Here is a 20243-nt window from a genome sequence, read left to right on the forward strand (position 1 = left end):
CATAACCAACCACAATATTCTTCCAAATTCTGTAATCTATAAACATGTCAGGTGTTCTAGGTGACCAAAATAATGGCACTAAAGAACAATACTAAGCACAGTAATATCAACGTGCTCAATTAGTACTGTACTACTTTGTGTTAATATTTTTTGATTCTGGACTAAATGCAAGAAGTAACTGACTTTTCGTTAGCAAAATGACTTCACCAATTTCTTATTAGAGCACGTCTGTTAAGACTGTGGAAGCAGAAGAACTCTAGTAGAAAGGGACCTGGTCTAATTCATCTTTTATCCTTTGCATCTAGCACAGAGAGTAAATGCTAATACATGCTTAATGTATGTATTCATGTATTGGAAAAAATTCAACAAATAGATGAACAATGGTCTAGCAAATAATCAGGCAAATACCAACATTATAGGGATTTTAATTTTTTTTAAGTAAATGCTTGTCAATTAAAACTAAAATACTGTTACTTTTTCCAGAATACAGAATCAGATACCAACCAAACACTTTTAATAAAATAAGGCACAATGTTTGATAAGGCAAAATTCACACAGAGGGTTAATATAAGATCACATTTTTTGTATGTCCTCGGGGGGGAAAGGAGGTACAGAATTGAAGTAGCTTAAATATTCTTTCTAGAGCATTCACCATTACAAGGTAACAGAAATCTGATGTAGTAAACTATATGTTGTCCTGAAAATAAAATTTAATTGTTGAATCATGTTGCAGTATTACATTTATCATTACCATTAAGTTGTAAATATCTATATACCTATAGATACAGATATTCCTAATTCATAAATCTCAAATACAGAAAACTAAGAAATCAAATAATAAAAAGTAATTTGACTAAAAGTACATATATTTTCAATATCCTTTGTTGATATTTCAAAGGCCCAAACTTTATAAAAGGTTAAAATACGGGTTATTTAAAATATTTCTCCCATTGTTTTTGTTTCTCATGAACACAAAGTAGACTCAGAAGTGCAACACACACCGATTACAGGAACACAGGTCTCTCTACGATCGTTGTAAAGTGATTGCTGAGGTTAATATTCCTTGTCAATAACACGTCAATGTCAACCATTTAAGTTAGTCAAAGGATTCTCTTGAAACATCAGTGGGAGACAGAAGAATTAACCAATTTAGTAATGTTTCTGTAGTGCCAGTAACAGAAATCTTATCCAAATTTCTTCTCCTAACTGAAATTTAGAATAAAACAGTTTTATCCAATTTATTCACAGCCAAAGGAAGAAAGTAAGTTCTGGTGAAGGCAGACAGCCTCTCCAACCCTGGCTTTCTGGTATAACAGTATATAAATAACCTTCATGAAACTAATACATTTACTAGATTGAATACTGTCCCTTACAATAAATTGAGACTGACAAATGCTAGGTAAAAGTCTAGTAGCACCCAAATCAATATTACCCTGTGAGTGTTCAATAATGTGGAAGGTTTGTTGTTAGTGAACCGTTATCTTCTACATCAATTCTTAGCAAATACGGACTGAGAGATAGAAAAGGAATGGAGATATTTACATGAAAAATATTAAAACGTAGGCCCCTTTCAACCTAGTATTACAAAGAAACCACTCACAAAATATGCTAGGCCTCATGGGACTAATATCTTTCCATGATGCTATCAATATGAAGTGGGTTAGGAACTGCTGCCCCCCACTTAGTGGTAGCAGATACATTTTCTCATAACATGAAAGAGAATTATACCTTTCATTCATTCCAGGGGACCCTGATCCTCATGGCTTTGACCTCTGTGACAGCAGGCATGACTGGGATTCTCTCTCCAGAAGCCCTAGACTCACAGACATGAGGCCCTGTTTTAGGGGAAGGAGTTGCTCAAGATGAGTCTTTCTCCCTCGAGTCAAATGCAAACCGTCACAGGGCTGTCAGAAACAAGTTATTAAACGACACAGTTCCCCAAACTTTGGGTGTAGAGTGGAGGATTTAAGGCACATACTTTCTGAGCACAACTGAAGGCACTGCTACCTTTAAAAAGATCATGACTACAACGAAAACACAAAACTGGATGCTATTAAATTCATCAGATTAACGTTATACAGAGTACAGTACAGAAACAGTGAAGGTCAAGTACTATGTATTACAAATCATGTTGCCTAAAAACCTACACAGCTGCCTTTACTGTTGCTAAACACCCAGCATAACTTAAAAGCTGACTATTTTGGACTAAATGGAGAGTACTATTTATACTGACATAATAAAATCTATACTTCAGATGAGAAGAAAGGAGGTCATTTAGCTATTTCTAAATAAATGAAGCTTAACTAATTTTATATATACATACTATAATGGATAAAGTTTTACCTACAAAGGGTCTTCTAATTCAGAATAACTTTTTATATAAATAGCTACTGCTAAAATGCTTTAAAAGATCAAACTTTATTTGCACTAATTATTTGCTTGGTGGTTTTTCTTTTTTACGGAGTGAAAAGGTAAACACTAATCAAGGCTATACCACAAATTTTAGGTTAATGAGGTATTACTCTCTCCCTTTGCAAAGAGCGAGGTTGGCCCTAAGAAAGTCGTATCACTTGCTGGGCCCTTCATTGTGGAGGGATGTGGACAATCTCCCAAGAGCAGAAACTGAAGAAATTTGGTGATACGGCTTTCAGATGGTAGTCAGCGGGCCACCTAACTTTGTAACAACTCATCATTACTTTAAAGGGCTTTCTTGGCTCAGGAGGATCCATGGGTGTCTGGTGACTTCTCTCTCCCTGGCCTTTGAGCTTTTAAAGATTTCTTCCATTTAATGCTCCAGCAATCAGCCTTTTCCTTCTCTTCCATTTAAAACTGGTATTTACAGTGTTTGGCCGAATTGGTCTGCAGTACTACACTGCACTAGGGCGGATCGCCTACAGCAACACAAAAATTTCTCAAATTTGAGGGACAGTTTACAATGCAAGTCTTTACTTTTAAACTTGGTACTTAAAGTTCCAAATATCAAGAATTTTAGAATAAGAGACTCCTCCAGCAGACATTTAAAAGTAAAATACGAACAGTAACTCTCAGATCTACCTCCACTACTCAACTACAAGGAATCCTGTGAACCTGGACTAGCTCGTCCCTAGGTTGGCCAATCGCTGACTCCAGGGGGCAAAATGTTCTATTAGCTAATCTTCCTGCTCCCTAAAATCCTAGGACTATTTCACCAACTCAGCTTGGTGATCCTGAGAGAACTGGATTCTAGGAAGAAAGATGACTAAGAACGTTCAATCCACCCATTTCAATTTCAAATTTCAGCACTGAAGAATTCCATTCCAAACAGAATAATGCTTTGGTTACGTAGTTCTAACCACAGAAGTCCTGGTCACCAAAATTGTCCGAGTTGAGCAATATCAAAAACTTATTCATTATGAAAATTAGTGCAGATTCTGTAAATCTCAAAAAATACAGTTAAAGCTTATTAACTTCAGTTTAAACACAAACATGTGACTTAGCAACTAAAGAGAGAGACGATCACTTTAAAGACAGAGCCAGCTATATGACTCAGGAGCTGACTACCTGGTCTCAAGAATATCAGCTCCCTTGCATCGCATCTTCTGGTTAATTTCTACAATCACCAGTTACGAAAAAAGGGAAGTGATGGAAAAGAAACAGGGAAAATCTTAGAAAATATTAGCAGCTCTTGTAAAAGGTTAGGTCAAAGATTTAAAAAAAAGAAAAAAGAGGATAATACAGCTAAAATGTAGATTTCAGTAAAAGTCACCAAAGACAAGTTGCACGCAGATCTTAGATTTTCAAATGCACATATGGAAAACCATAACAAACATTTTGTTGAAAGCCATTTTGCTGTATACTATGGTATATGTCTACATCATGTAGCAAAAGCCAGAAACTGTTTCTGGTTGGACCTATTCACATCTGTAAAAGATGAATCAGTGTACCTTCTTTCTGGGAAGCTGGAAAGAGGTAAATAAGGTTAAGTACTATATTTACATACCTATCCATTTATTTTACAAAGACTAACTCTTAGAAGATTACCCATGCTGTTACTTAGATCAAGCTGGTAATGAATGAGGAAGTAAACTGAGGCATTTAAGCCAGAAAAATTTGGTCCTGTCAATTTGAGCATTTTACTATGAATATGTCATTTATTTTCTACGAAAATATTTTATGTATCTTAACTAAGTCACTTACAAAACATTTTGGGCTTGCCACTTAGGCAGTGCCTAAGTCATTTTTACCTTTCCTAATTTCGTGGTATGCCATTGCTGTGGCTCAAATGAAAATGTAAACAAAGACTTTCTATTACTTCCATCTTATGATATAATTACCCACGTACTATGCTAGGCAGTAGAAACATACTAGATTACTTCTATAGACACAGTCAGAAGAGTTCTGAATCAGAAGGAAAGAGGAATCTCACTACAGTAATAAGGTGAAGGGATTCACTCAATAGCAGCGTTTCACAACTGCAGTCATGAAACTCTCAGGATGTTTCATGAATTAACACACGACAAACAAACCCGAACTAGCCTACGGTATATTTTCTTCTAAAATAAAAAATAATATATAGGACAAAAACCTAACACACGTACATATCATTACTATACAACAATATGCTTTTAAGAAATGATGTGCCCCCATCATGAATGCCAGGAGGTCAGAAGGGAGATCATTTGATGCTCCGGTGAGCTTCTGACCTGCCTATTACTGTACAGGTAACACTTACCAACAAACTACCATGCTACTACAGGTTAGTTACCTAATGGCTGCTAGTATATGTTGTGTACTATCTTTTATAATATCAACTTATAATTGTACTATTATTCAATTTTTATTGCATATTAAACTAGTTAGTGAAAATTTTGTCATTTCTCATAGCAATTAACTTTTGAAACCATATTTCTGCAATACTTTAAGGATATAATATATTTAATAAATTTTTTATATGTTATCGATACAAAAATCGTTCTATTTCACACAATTTAAAGACTACTTTAATCTTTACACAAACGATTCCTGCTCCCAATTTTATCTGACTTGTTGTAATGTTTTTCTAGTTTTTCTTTAAAATATAGAGAAAGTTACAGGTTAGTATATAGGCAAAGAAGTCGTCTTTGACGATTAAAAATTTTTAAATCATTTTCCCTCTCCTGTAATGCAAGACATAAAGAAGCTTTGCAAGCTTACATCTCTTTTCTGTCAAAAGAAATCTGACCAGTTTTCCAATCAAGAAGTGTTATTCTGTCTTACGATGAACAACTGATCAAGACCACGGCCTCTCATTAAGGGTAAAAGTGATTTGCTTACAGGGGATCACTTCATGTTTAAACAAAAGATTGACGCTCAGGAGGCCATGAGCTCAGATGTCAGATATACAGTTCTTTATCTAGTTCCGTTAAAGCACATTTTAAAGTGTTCTGCATAGAATGTCAGGTTACAGGCTGCTCTGGCAACATTTCTTGGATAAATTTCCCAATCTTTGCTAGAATTAAGGCACTATAACAGTTATTGCTGGATGACACGAGGGTAGCAACAATCACATAGAACAAGGGAGCAGAACTGAACAGTTTTAAAATCCTACATAAAAGTTACGTCCCTTTGTTTAGCAGTTAGCAGGTCAGAAACATTTAGGTCCTATGTAGCCATCTGTGAGCTTATCTGAATAGCTCTGTAATCTAGACATATGGGCAATACAAGAAGGGAGGGCTCCTCCCGTCATGATACGGTGTTCAACCGAAACCCAAAGACAATTCTGGTAGTAATTACAGCTTTGATCATTTCTTTCTTCACTCAACTGTCACAAGTTACACTGCTCACGGTTTATTATAGCACTGCTCTTCAGAACATTCCATTCTGCTGTGTAATTCATATAAAACTTGAGTGAAAACTGCAAACAACCAGCCAAATTTGAAACTGCCATTCAGAGTGAATTCTATCGAAGAAATCCAAACATGGAACTGGACTCATCCCTGATGAATGGGCAGATGAAACACAGAACCTTTTACATCATCTCCGACTCTTTCACGGACATTCAAGATGAAGACAAGGTTACTCGTGACCTTCCAAAGTCTTTTCTTTTCTAACCACTTCTGCTCAGTCTTTCAGTGACTCACACCCCCCTGCACTCTGTTCAACCAAGAAGAACCTTCTGCATTCTGTGTGCGGCAACACCAGCTTCGTCCTCCGAGTCAGACTCGCTCTGGGATGTGGAGCTGTGAGAGACGGAACTGCACGGGGAAGAGCATTCTGGCGAACACAAGTAGTGCATCAGCGGGAGGCGGTACTTCCCACAGAAGTCCACAAATTTAATCTGTCTGACACAGCAGTCAAAGTAGACTCCTGGAGAGAAGGAGGAGTAAGCACAAAGTAACCATTACACAGCAAACAGCCACAGGTTCTTTCTCAGCCCTTTCTCCAGCATTCTGAAGAAATGTCATATACAGTCTTTTCTTTTGTGAATCTTAAGCAGAAGCAGTAGTTGCTTCTACAGCTATTTACAGAAATACTGGAAGGTCTTAGAAACGGCAATTTAGCTGCAAAGAGAAGGCCAGGAGATTACCTTAAAGGGAGCTGGCAGTGAAAGGACACTGCCTACTTAGCTTGTTTTCTCTGGGTGACTTGGTGGCCAGCAGCTGCTGGAGAAATTATAGGATACCTAAAGCGCCATTCCTCCACCCCCAAGCCACTCCTTGGTACCAGCCTGTAGTCAAGAAACTTAAAAAACCGCCACAAAACTCCTTTAATAAGGATCTTAAGGAATCAGTTGCTATACACAAAATTTGCAAAAAGGAGACAACTTTTGGTACCCCTGTTCTTAAGTATTGGGAAGGAAAAATTAAAAGAAAGAAAATGCCATCTTACATTTCCACAGGCTCTAAATCTATAGCCTTCAAAGCGTTTCACTAATGACCTCACTTGATTCTCACACAACTATAATTAGTAGGTAGACTGAAACTGGTATTCGGCTCTTTTGATTCCTAATTTAATGCTCCTGAACTGTGGCCCTTCAGCTAAGTGGAAATACCAGCTAGAGCTGAGAGGAAGGCAGAGGTTGCTGTGTCTCGGGGTTCGAGCTGCTCCTTAAAAAGATACTGCACACCTCTAACCCACAACGGTTGCAGCACAGCTGGAACATCCAGAACTCCGGGTTCCATCGCCTCTCTGGAGCAGAATCTCAGCTCCATACTCTACCTAAGTTCCCTCTGGCAGCTACTACTCTAAATGTATCACGTGAGGAACCAAAATAAAAAGATGGGGTCCAAGCAAAGGAGAAACTATGATTTCTATTTGTTTTTTTCCTGATACTTCCTCATTAACTTTCTAATTTTATGATCCTGTAGTAAGCAAGTATAATTCATGGTTTAAAAGGGGAAATTTATGGTATATTACTCTGAACAATTCAGGAAAGTAAATAAATTCAACAAACTGCTCAATCTATATTGATAATAAATCCCAAAAAATGTGTTAGCTTCCTGAAAACAGATGGAAGTAACAAAATAAAGCATTCCAGAATTATCAGCTAAAAAAGAAAAATACTATCTTGTCAATCGTAAGATCTCAGACTATACAAGGACAAAATAGCTCACAAAATATAAATTTACTTTTGTTTAACTTAGAGTTCAATGACTAATGAGTCTGAGAAGGGAAACATCAATGGCTTATTTTGTATATTATCTCAAATTTTAAACTACTAATTTTAAAAGTATTTTTGTTCCTAAGGTAAATAACACATCAGTATACTAAAGAAGTCATTAAGAAACCATTTAAGAGAGAAGAGAATTTTTGTGGAGGTCCATTTCTAGAAAAGGACAGATTCAAAGCAGAGATTAGACACAGACTATGAAGTCTGGAGGCCTGGTGTGAACCCACCCCTGCCACTGCTAAAGCCAACCTAGGAAAGGAGAATCGAGAAGAGCTTCGGCACATCTAATGCGGCACGGCAACCTCCACTTCTAAGATGGAGTGGCCAGAAACGGCCCAGAGTATTGTCTTTTTTTCTTTTTTAAACCAACAGTGTCTTTTCCTATCTTTCAATATTTTTTGAGGAACTGAGATCATTTCCTCCCTTTTTAACCTTATAACGGTGTCAAGCCATGATGAGACTTTCAGGGAAAATCTGACCTGGTTCTGATCATCATTATACAGCACTTCCTCAGCACCTACTTTATCCTACAATAGAACTCCCATTAAACTGGATTATTTAAAAGTAGTCTTTTATGAGGGAGCCAAAATAAAATAACCTGCCCGTCAGTCACCAACTCCCACCCACACACCCCGGCACCTCAGGCCCTTTATAACCTGGCCTTGGGGTATGCTTTGTTCCTCTCTCTCATTATTCCTCTAACTATACAAGAAAGAGAGAGAGAGGGAGGGAGGAAGGAAGGGAGGCATAAAAGGAGGAAGAGAGAAATCTGGAGAGGGTGAAATGTCTTACTTTCTGATAAAAGACTGAAAGGATGAGGGAAACAGAAACAGGGACTACCTGCCTTTCTCTGAAAGAAGACAGCAAATTAAAACAACACTTAGACCATCAATTTTAAAAATAGCTAAGTGAATGAGAAGCAAGGACAATGAATGAACTTACCTCCACACTTTGGATTTGGGCAATTGCTGGCTAAGCTCAAGTATCTAAGAAGATTCCCAGGAAGATCATAGGGGGTGTAGGGAATATTTCGAATTTTAATGGTCCGTGCAGCTAACTCCAGGAGAGTTGGAGGGTCATAGGTTAAATCTCTAACAAAACGAACCACCAACGGGTTTCCTCGCAAACTCAATTCTTCCAAATGAATAAGGTTGAGGATCTCTCGAGGCAGGTACGTCAGCAAGTTATTGTGAAGACTGAGGGAACGAAGGGAATGCAACCTAGAATGAATGCAACACAAAACTCAATGGCAGTATGCAAGACAACTACCAAGAAGGCCAAATGAGGAACTTGATTTCCACGTAAGAACGAGCAACTAAGACTAAGGTCATTGGAAGTAAAACGAGAAGGTGCTGAAACTAGATCAGAGGGCACATTTGCAAGTGTCATGAAGGACTTTTGCCCATACAATCTTGGAGAGCTCAGAATACTTAGAGAGTATTCTGACGTAGTGGCTGAAATATAAATGCTGGATTTAAAGACTTTTTGGGCATGCTTTATCATTCAGATACCTAAAAAAGTATTCAAATGCAACAGGAATCGAGATCCTTTACATTATCTCATTAGGATAGGAAAGCTTTATATCAAATACAAAATCAATAAAACCAAGGAAATCTATACTAAATTAATACTCTAGTTTTGATTACAGAAGACAAGCTAGACAAATATTTTGAAAAATAAAACATTTTAAATAGAGCATTTAAAAGTAACATTCACAATAAGCAACCCAATTAACAGCAAACCTCAGAACTGTAACTCTCATGTAGCATGTACTTTGAGAACACCTAATTCTCTTCTACATATAAAACATGTGGGTGAATAGGGGCAATAATTCGTAAGCATGGATCTCCGTATACATAAACTGCCTGAAACTACTCACTGTGAAAGCTGAGGAGGCACACTTTGGATTTTGTTGTCACATAACACCAAATACTTTAGAGAAGGCAGATTTGCTAATTCTGGTGGGATTTCTTTGATGAAGTTTCCTCCAAGATACAAACACTCTAAACTGCAAAATAAAGAAAAACAAAAAAAGTAAACAAAACAGAAGTTGGATAAGATACCCCATTGTCTTTATTACACTGAACACATTTCATCTATTCATTCAGCAGATGTTCTTCTTAGGATTTGCTATGTGCTTCACAGTCTCTAGAGAAACAACGCAATCTTCAGGGAGCTTATAGGTAAGAGACAAGACACACCAATGTTAGACAATATTATAATTCAACACAAAACAAGGCCAAAAATAAGCATAACATGATTGAAACACCAAAATGAGCGGCACAATCCACAAATGATTCAGGAGCTAAAAAAGTAGAGAAATCAGGACACAGTGGTTCTGACTGGGAAAGGCTTCCCCACAGCACTGTGACTTCAGCTGGACTATGAATTCAGCTCACTTACGTGGAAGGAAAGAGCACACCTCAGGTTGGAGGAGAGGAATTTCACGGGACAAAACATTATCTTTTAACACAGAAGAGGAGAATTCATTTTGAGGAATCCAGAGATGAGGCTAGAGAAAGGCCAGATGACAGGAACCCTGAATTCTGTGCTCATAGGCTTGGACCTGGTATGCCACTGGGCAATGGGAAAACCACTAGCCGTTTTTTTGAAAAGAGTGGAAAAACATGGCTGAACTCTATGTTTCTTTTTTGCTCTTCTTACAGCATTCATTATTATATTCTTATTATAGCATTATACATTACGAATGAATAGCAGGACATTCTTCTGAAGTTATCTAAACAAATTATGTAAAACTGATCACTATCATGAAATTAAGTTTCACGTAATTATCCTGTTTTCCAACAAATTAACAACATTTCAGACGTAGGCTACATTGCACCAAAATGAACTGCTACTCTTTGTGGTGACGACTGTGGAAAGGCTCTCTCCAAAAGATTTTTGCAAGGGCGTGACAGTCAGTTCTTACTATATAAATATAAATAAAACGCATACACAGAGATCTTTTCCATTACTATGTTACTTTTGTCGTCTTGTTAAATCTACTAACTCAATAGACACTATCATTCTTTTAAGATACCTTTAAATGTGGGAGAAGATAGCCTACTAAACTATTACCCAAACTTCCAGGATAAGAATTACCCGGGATACTTTTAAAGCTACAAAATCCAGGCCCCATCCAGATTTTAGGGTACAAGGGGTACCATTAAAAGATAGAGCCCAATTACCCTATAGCTAATCACAAGTCCACAATTAGCATTCAAGAGCCCTCCTTACTCTTCGCCCTGCCAACATTCAGTATTAACACCTGCTCTAATTGTTTTTACTATTCGATGGCATGACAAATGGTACCATTCTGTTCTTTTAATCTGCAGTTCCCTAATTACTAGTGAAGTCTGGCACCTTTTTATATATTTTTGGCCATTTGTACATCTTTAGAGAATTGCTGGTTCCTATCCTTTACCCATTTTCCTCATGGGTTATATGGCTTTCTCTTATTAATTTGTTGGGAGCTTTGTTGTTGTTGAATACATGTTTTCATAACCTTGTTCTTCTGTGGCCTAGAGCACGGTCTGTTTTTGTTCACATTTTATATGTGTAAAAAAGAATGTACAGCTATTAGAACTGAACTTGTTCACTGTGCAGTTTGAATTTTTACAGTCTCCCCTATCATTCCGCCTTCTTGCTCTGGTGGTTAGTCTCCTCGCGGAACCATGGTTTTCCTTCTTCCCGTGATAGTTCTGTCAATTTTTGCTCTCTTTCCCCTCAAAAAATAGAAGCTATACTGCAGATACATTCAAGTTCATGACCATTAAAACTTCTTGTTGAATTGTTCCTTAATTCACACGAAGCATTTCTCTTTGTTCCTTTTAATCCATTTTGCCTTCAAATCTGTTTCCTCTGATTATCAATACTGCCTACTGCTTTATTTTTGTTAGTATTTATTTCATTTAACCCCAGCTCCACCACCTACGAGTATAAGAACTTGGGCCAGCAACAATCTTGTTATGCCCCAGTTTCCTCTTCTTCAAAATGGAATATTATGACATATCATATAAAGTGCCTAGTCAACAAACATCAACTAGGCACCTACCATGTGCCAGGCACCAGTCTAGGGACTACAGTGTAAGTCAGGCCAAGTTTTTGACATTAAGAAGCCTACATTCTAGTGAGAGAGAAAATAAATTAGTGAATGTGTACAGACCATGCCAGATAGCTTTAAATACTATAAAGAAAAAAGGAGGTAATCAGATGGTGATGGAAGCGATATCCTAGATAAGGTGGTCAGAAAAGATTTCTCTTGAAGCTGACATTTCAACGTAGATCCGAATAAAATGATTGAGTATAAATTCCTCACATACAAAAATGCTTGGTGTGTTGTGAAAGAGCAACACAGCAATGTGAGTAGAGAGGGTGGCAGAGGGGGAGAGTGGTCATTAAGAGGTCAGAGGTAGCCCAGGAGGCCAGATCACAGAGGGCCCTTGGAGCCATAGTAAGGATTTTGAATTTTATCCTAGGAAGGACGGGTTTTCAACAAAGGCTAGTTGAGTATCTGACTTACACTTTAGAAGGATCACTTTGGCTACTGTGTGGAAAGCAGCTGGGAAGTGGCAGGGAGGGGAACGTGAAAGGCAGGAGTGGGGGCAGCAAGAGCAGACTGGAGCCTACAGCACGAGGCCAGATGCAAAACGATAGCTTTTCCTGGTACATCTTTTTCAGTCCTTTTACTTCTCAGTTATTGGGGTATTTCTAGGTTAAGTGTAACTCCCATAAACAGTACACAACTTGACTGTTAGGTTAGACTTGTGTTCTCTGTTACCATGGTGTATCTTCTTCTCTTCAGCTCTGCCTTCCACTATGCGCATGCAGCTTCCTCTCATCCCATTCACTCTCCACTGTTCTGAACCGGATATGCTGTTTCTATTTTGCCAGCAGTTGCCCCTTCAATTTCCTTTGCTATCCTTCTCACTTCCAAACACACATCCAGGCTCGCTTGTCTGTCCTTCTCTTCATATCATCATCTAGAATTAGTTTATCTTGATCTAAAAATAAATTTACTTCCAATCAATAATTATTCAGATTCATCAATGTTTTACCAATTTCTTTGTTTACCACTGTTTTTGGCAGCTTGCTATTTCTTTCAAAGTGCATTTTTCCTGGAGTACCTCCTTTAGAAGTTCTTTCAGCAAGGACCCAAGTTCTTTCAGCAAGGACCCATGGTTATTAATCTTTGAGTCCTTTTGTGCCTGATGTTTTAATTTTTTCACTTACTCTTGAATAATAGCTTGGCTGGGCATAAAATTCTAGGGTGACAGTTACTTTTCCTTAGCACTAGGAAGATATTGTTCATTATCTTATTACAGACAGCATTACTATTCTTCCTTTGTAGGTAATCTGTTTTTATCTCATTAAGAGCTTTTAGGATCTTTTTTCTCTGTTTATCGTTATTGTTCTAAAGTTTTACTATGATGTATCAAGATACCAGATTAGAGCACTCTCTTTTTTAATTCTGGGAAATAGCCACTATTACTTCAAACATTGCCTTTCCTACATTCCTCTTTCTAGAATTTCCTGTTAAACAGCAGCTTGAACTTCAGGATCAATTTTCCATGTCTCTTAACCTTTCTTTCATACTTCTCATTTCTTTATCTTTTTGTGCTGCATTCCAGGATAATGCTTCCAGAAGGTCTTTTAGCTTACTGATCCACTCATCAGCTGACTTCAGTCTACCACTTGGCTCACTGAGTCCATTTTTAGGAATAAACTCAATTTCATTTTTCTCACTTCAAGGAATTCTAATTAGGGTTTTCAGAGTTGTCAGTTTTTTAACTTTCTATTCTTGTTTCAGTGATAAAGTTCCTTCCTTTACCTCTCTGAAGTTAGGAAACATACTTACTTTAAAGTCCTTTACAGATTGCATTATATGTATTTTCTCAGGTATAATTTCTTCTATTTGTTGAATTTCTTATCTGCATTTCATAATCTCAGCCTTCCTTGATGTGTGGTGATTCAAAAAGCCAACCTGAATCTGAAGTTTTGTCTTTCTTTTTTCATAGATTGATGATTTTTTTTCTATTTCTGATGGTGTAAAGCTTTTCAAGATTGCCTTTCTCTATTTAGATTTATAATGTTTAGTAAAAATAAGCAGACAACTTTAATTCTGTTACATTATTTTTCTCTCTTTCAAAGACTACCTCGTAGCAACAACCAATTGTCTGGATACAAGACTGAATTCTCCTACATGCAAGTGTTTAAGCACAGGTGGAAAAGGTTCCTTCCTAGGCAGGATTTTTTGATCCTACCGAGTATAAGTTAATGCTCCGTTACTTAGAAATCTCTGTTTTTCAATGATGAGAGAGAATAGGATAGGATAGAATATTTGGAGTCCAAATAACAGAAACTACCCTGGAAAAGGAACTATTTTAATAAGAAAGCTATCTGGGGAAAAAGTTTAGCAAACTTGGAAACTTTTACAAAAGATTCAATAGTTAAACAACAACCTGCTATAGTTCAATACTGGAGGAGAAAAGAAAACAAAGCAAAGAAGGGGAAGAGTGAGCCTAAGAGTAAATTCAAATATTGTCCTTTCTATTTGTTTAAGTCAGCAATCAAGAGAAACTAGTATTCCATGTCGTCTTCTCTCAATGCTTCAGGTGGGTGAGTGGGGGACACACAGACAGAAAGGATACCAAACCTGAGTAGTTACTGTGACTTTGGCAGAGAAGGATGTCATGTTTCAAAATATAACCAAGCCCATGATTCTGAAATTACGTAAATTTTCTTTTGCAATTGATGGGTATCCATCAACCAGACTACACAACCAGCATATTAAATGTACACTTTCAGGCTTATTTCTCACTTTGAAACTCAACTTCCAAAGTTCTAGGGACTTGAGCCCTTTCAATGATTTGTGAGAATTAAATTTCTAAAACACACTCTACTGTTTCCAAACATGCTTTTTTGTAAGGAGAAGGCAAAGGTGTTCAATTTAAAGCAAAACTATAGGGGCTGGCCCCGTGGGCCGAGTGGTTAAGTTCGTGCGCTCCGCTGCAGGCGGCCCAGTGTTTCGTCAGTTCAAATCCTGGGCGCAGACATGGCACCTCTCATCAAGCCATGCTGAGGTGGCGTCCCACATGCCACAACTAGAAGGACCTAGAATGAAGAATATACAACTATGTACCGGGGGACTTTGGGGAGAAAAAGGAAAAAAATAAAATAAAATCTTTAAAGCAAAACTATAGTGTTTAAAAGTTCCTGTGTTTGTCAGGATTGCACCTCTGTTAATCAGGATTGGAACAATTCTTTCGGTGTTTGACAAATATAGAAAACAGGAAAACAGTTCACGATATTTCTTCCTTTCCTTTCTGTTTAGCATTAACAGACTAACCTTAAATTTGTTCTTGAAAAGTAACTCACCTCTCCAACCCTTAGGGATACTGAAGTAGATGCCTTTTCTCCAGCAGGGACCAATGACCCACCAAAAAAAATACACTAGGGCCCCTCAGTGCCAATCAATTTTAGCCGCAGGTATAAGTCGAAAATGTTTTGCTTCTCTACCCAAATAAAAATGACATTATTATAACAAAAATATACACTAGTCCTACATTATGGTTGGTTAAAGGCAGATGGAATTAAAGTGAGACAGATTTGTAGACAGAGGCAGAAAACAGAAAGTAAGAGAAACACAGAAAGATAAGAACACAGTTTTCTTGAGGTAGCATTCGCATGTTGAGTCATTTTCAAATACTATCACTCACCAGGGACTGTTAAAGTACATTATAGACTTCAAAAGTAGACGCACAAAAGAGGAATCATCTCTTGATACCTGCCTCAAACTAAGGCTATAAAAGAAAGAAATTAGAGGGAAGAAGCCGAGAGGCAGAGAAAAACTCAGTATGCAACTCTAAATGGGGAAAAATGTTTTTATTTAAACTTTATCACATTCTCCTTATCATCTGGTTGAGTCACCTCCTCCAGGGCATTAATTTTTAGCTTTTACTTCATTACAATCCTCGTATCTTCAATTTCTAAGACCACATCAGACAGACAGTGAGCGAGGGGTCCTGAATAGAGAAAGGCAGGTACTACTTGAGAAGCAAAGACTGTGGGGACTAGTTCCAATGGAACTCACCCGTGCTCAAACCTGCTCTCCAAACACCTACCCTCCGGGAAGCCAAACAAGCCTGAAGCTTTTGGTTTCTCACGTCAAGTCTATTTTCTCACGTCAAGTCTATTACCCATTTGGTGGTAAGTTATTAAGCTCTTTCTCAATTAATGTCCGAGCTAACTGAGAGGAATGACAGGCAAGAGTTCAGAAGAAGAAATAGGTTGAAATATGAATTACACCTACTTTTTCAACATTATAAAACAAAAACAAGTCTGTGCTCATAGAAGCCAGCTATTATAACTACTTGTTGAAGAATAACCTTTTTTCTTTTTTTTAAAGATTTTATTTTTCTTTTTTCTCTCAAAGCCCCCTGGTAGATAGTTGTGTGTTTTAAGTTGTGAGTCCTTCTAGTTGCGGCATGTAGGATGCCACCTCAGCATGGCCTGATGAGCGGTGCCATGTCCGCGCCCAGGATTCGAATCGGCGAAACCCTGGGCAGCCAAAGCGGAGCACGCAAACTTAACCACTCGGCCACGGGGCCAGCCCCCTAACCTCCTATTTTGATGGAAAGAATCAACACCTACAACCTCATGGTTACACTGATAGCTGAATTTACTCCTGGGGAATGAAGTTAATCATAAAAATAATATTTTCAGCACCTACTTATTACTTCAAAATTGATCTTTCAGAAGCCATTTTCTAAAGATTTTGACACTAGGGAAAAGGATCAACAAAGTAAAGAAAACATACATGGAGGCACCCACTAAATCTGGAGAGGTCAATTACGCCACGTAAGCTAAGAGTGTGTGTTTGTTATTCCTTCCTGAAATGAAGAAGCGTGGAGAGCAGAGGGACATTTATATGGACTATACGCTCTGCGTTACTTTTGAAATTGCTATTAAAGAGGGCAGCTATCTTCCTAACATTCAAACACACCTGACGTGGTCTTCACAGCAGCACAGCACAGTTTACAATACACATCAGCGTGACTAACGAGGTCTGGGGGTCACATACATTCTAAGAGAAGAAGGCGTTCTGGGGCAGGTACCTCAGGGTTTAAGTGACTGAACTTCCACTTCTCCATTTTTGAAGCTTTCATGCGTTGTTTCAGCAGTGAGTAACAGGCAGCCCTTGAGGGGTGAACCACATAAATCTCACTCTCACTTTTTGGCCTCAATCAAGTGACTGGTACTAAATCGCAATTCCCTCATCCGTACAAAGAAGGGGGTGAATCAGCCCATTTAGGCTGTTTCTACCTCTCAGAGTATATTTCTACACGACTCTTTTAGTCTACACTCAACCAGAGTTTATATTTGGGGCACGGCCTAAACTTTTACTAATTCTTATCAGTTAAGAGCAATGGAGCATACAACTGAAAAATAAAAACTCTAACATAAAAGATCCCACATAGCAAAGGCATAATAACCAAAAAACACAGTTACCAGCCCCGAAAATTATGTCAACCAGGCTTTGACTAATCCTCCTGGTCACATATGCAAGAGAACAGAAGTCGGGAGAATCAGGTTCTAGCCCCACTCTATCACTGTGGAAAATTCATGGGTTTGGAGCCAGAAACCCCAGTGGTCATATCCAGTTCCACCGCTCACAGGCTTTGTGACCTTATGACCGAACCTCTCAGAGCCCCAGTTTCTTCCTCTCATCTCACAGAGTCACTGTGAGAATTAAAAAGCATATTTAGAGCACCTTCAACAGGGCCTACTGCATTGTAAGTATTCAATTAATGGGATTTTTGCCTACCATTTTCCCCATGTGACAGAAATAATTCTTGCTCTGGGTTTCTCTTAGTATGAAAAGACTAAGAAGGCTGGAATTATGTAACATCAAAATTAGAAGGAACCAAGACCTGTCAACTTTAATCTAAATCTCTCTCCAACCCTTCTATTTCTTAGTATCTTTCCTAGCACCACCCTGGTATAAGCTACCATCGTCGCTCATTCTACTAGAATGGCCTCCTTCTAACCAGCCCTCAGAATCTCATCTCTCTCTCCACCCCCTCCCCACTCCATCTCTGCACAGCGACAAGACAGAGGTGCTTTAAAAACTGTCTCACATGTACTTGGTATAAAATCCAAACTTCACCATGGCCTTCAAGATCTGACATGGCCTGGGATCTGGTCCAAATTTATACTGGCCACGTTCCTACTTCCTCACTATGCTCCAGTACGATGTCCTTCTTTCAAAATTTTGGCCTTCAGTCCTACTTGCCCCTGGGATCTCACATGTGCTGTTCCTTCTACCTGAACTGATCCCACCCCACCCTCTCCTAGTTAATTCTTCCTCTTCCTTCAAAAGCTCAATTCAAATGTTACTTGTTCAAGGACCAAACTAAGTCAGGTCCCTCTGTTATGTCATTTCAAGGCACTCTGCACATCTCCACAGAACTTATAACAATTGTAATTAAATAATGAGGTTTACAGTTAGGTGTAACGTCTCCTGTGTTAGTGTGTTAGCTCCACGAGGGCAGGAACATGTTCACCATTGTATCCCCAGCACCTAGGACAGTGCCTGACACATGGTAGGTACTCAATAAGTATCTGATGAGGAGTAAATAAAGGGATATCTTGTCCAAAGGCCTCATTTTGCCGGTTAGGAAGCTGTCGTCAGGATATGTTGAGTGACTTGCCTGAGGCTGGGACACCGAGAGTTCTTATCCTCAGGCCAATGTTCTTTTCACTACATTTAACTCTGCGGTCTCTTCCAGCTCTAACATTTTGATATCTCAGAAAATTCAATAAAAGACGTGAAAAGATTTTACAGATGGAAGACACTTTTTTTCACTTTGAACAATACACTTGCTCTTGCTCTATTTTTCATTCCCCTGCCAGGCACCTCTAGGGGACTTCTGCTATCCTGCTTCTCTGCTTCCTCCTTCCATTTAATTCAACATACATTTACTAAGTAATCTAATAGGTGAGGGTGAGGCAGACCTGTAAACAAGGAATAATAATCAATAAGGTAAATGCAATGGCGGGGTGAACAAGGTACAGAGGAAGTATAGTTTAGCCAATAATTGAATGGTTCTCCAGGAAGCAGTAAAAGAAAGAAACAAAGAGATGTTCATCAAGAGAGGTTTTGAAGGATGAATAGGAGTTTGCCAGGTGCAGGCAATATTCCAGGCAACGGCAAGAGCACACGTACAGAGACACTGCATCCATTCAACACATTTAGTGAATGCCTACAAGATGCTCGCAAAGTGCATGGATCACTGAATTCCACAAATAGCATTATTGCTGGTATTGCTATAGAGAAGAGGGAGCAGGAAATGTTGCGGATAGCAAGAGTCAGCTCAGAGTAGCTTGTATGTCACGCTAAAAGGCATAAACTGATCTATAAGCGTAGAAAACCCCCAAAGTCGTCTGAGAAGGAAGTGACAAGCTCAGATTTACATTTGTTTGCGTACCTACTCAGGATCACTCCCCCAAACCCAAGGAAGACAGAAAAATTGCCTTAAACATCTGCACAGGGCACACGCTACATAGCAAACGCTGTCAGACACACGACCTTGTTAGATCTTCACTGCGACTCGCCGAGATGGCCAGGCAGTACTCACTGGCCAAGAGTTCAATAGACAGCCCGGAAGACGACAGTTAACGTGGCAACTGAAGGGCGCCGAGGCCGGGCCCGGCGCCCCCTCCTCTGCATCAGGGACCCGCTCACCTCCGCAAGTTCTCGATCTCGGCCGGGATGCTCTGCAGCTGGTTGCCGCCCAGGCAGAGGGTCTGCAGCGCGCGCAGCTCCAGCAGCGAGGCGGGCACCTCCTGGAAGCAGTTCCCGCTGAGGTTGAGCACCTGGAGGCTGCGGCAGAGCGGCGAGCGCGCCAGGCCCTTGGGCAGCGCGCCGGGCCCGCCGAGCCGGTTGTTCTTGGCCAGCAGCGTGCGCAGGCTGCGCAGCGCCAGCAGCTCGGGCCCGAGCGCCGTCAGCGCGTTGCCGCTCACGTCCAGCAGCTGCAGGTGCGGGAAGCCGCTGCCCAGCGCCCGCGGCAGCGACGCCAGCCGGCTGTGCGGCAGCAGCAGCCGTAGCAGCGCCTCCCGCGCGCCGCGCCGCTCCTCGGCCCGCGCCTCCAGCTCCGCCTCCAGCGTCTCGGCGGGCACGCTGAGGCGGGACAGGTTCAGCTCGGCCTCCCCGGCTGCGGCCACCGCCGCCCCGGTCTCCTCCATCCCGGCCGCCGCCGGGCCCGGGGCGCCGTACTCCCAACAGCGCCGCGCGCTCTGCAGGCCCGGAGCTCCGCGGCGCCCCGGAACCTGAAGGGAGGGCGGCGTCGGAAGTGGCGCGGCGGCTGCTCACCCCGCGGCGCCGCCGAGGCCCGCGACGCCAGGCGGCGGGGTGCGCGCGCCGCTCGGGGGCCAGGCTCCGCCCCACGTGGCACGTGGCGCGCGGCGCGGAGGGGGGCCGCGGGCGGGGGTGCGCACCGAAGGCCTTCCTGGGGCCCTCTGACTCCGGTCCGGTTGGGGCGGCCGCGGTGGTAGTCTCGGGAGGCTGTTGACTTGTCCACAGAGTCCAAGGCCGCCTCAGTAAAAGAGCCCGAAG

General features: G+C 40.3%; 1 protein-coding gene across 1 annotated transcript; it reads right to left on the reverse strand.

The window, feature by feature from the left end:
- Positions 1-409: 409 nt before the first annotated feature.
- Positions 410-20007, reverse strand: LRRC58 (leucine rich repeat containing 58). The gene is made up of 4 exons (XM_046658547.1): positions 19374-20007; positions 9507-9635; positions 8570-8847; positions 410-6324 (listed from the first exon to the last, which is right to left on the reverse strand). The coding sequence occupies exons 1-4, from the start codon at positions 19871-19873 to the stop codon at positions 6116-6118; spliced, it is 1116 nt and encodes a 371-aa protein (XP_046514503.1). The 5' UTR covers positions 19874-20007; the 3' UTR covers positions 410-6115.
- Between the last annotated feature and the right edge of the window lie 236 nt (positions 20008-20243).

This window comes from Equus quagga, chromosome 4 (assembly GCF_021613505.1).
Source record: "Equus quagga isolate Etosha38 chromosome 4, UCLA_HA_Equagga_1.0, whole genome shotgun sequence".
Classification (NCBI taxonomy): Eukaryota; Metazoa; Chordata; class Mammalia; order Perissodactyla; family Equidae; genus Equus; species Equus quagga.

Coding starts and splice junctions, on each gene's coding strand:
- LRRC58 (XM_046658547.1), bottom strand. CDS start 19,873: ATGGAGGAGACCGGGGCGGCGGTGGCCGCAGCCGGGGAGGCCGAGCTG. Junction 9,636..19,373: donor GAGATCGAGAACTTGCGGAG/GTGAGCGGGTCC, acceptor TTTATTTTGCAG/TTTAGAGTGTTTGTATCTTG. Junction 6,325..8,569: donor CCCAAATCCAAAGTGTGGAG/GTAAGTTCATTC, acceptor CCTTCTCTCCAG/GAGTCTACTTTGACTGCTGT.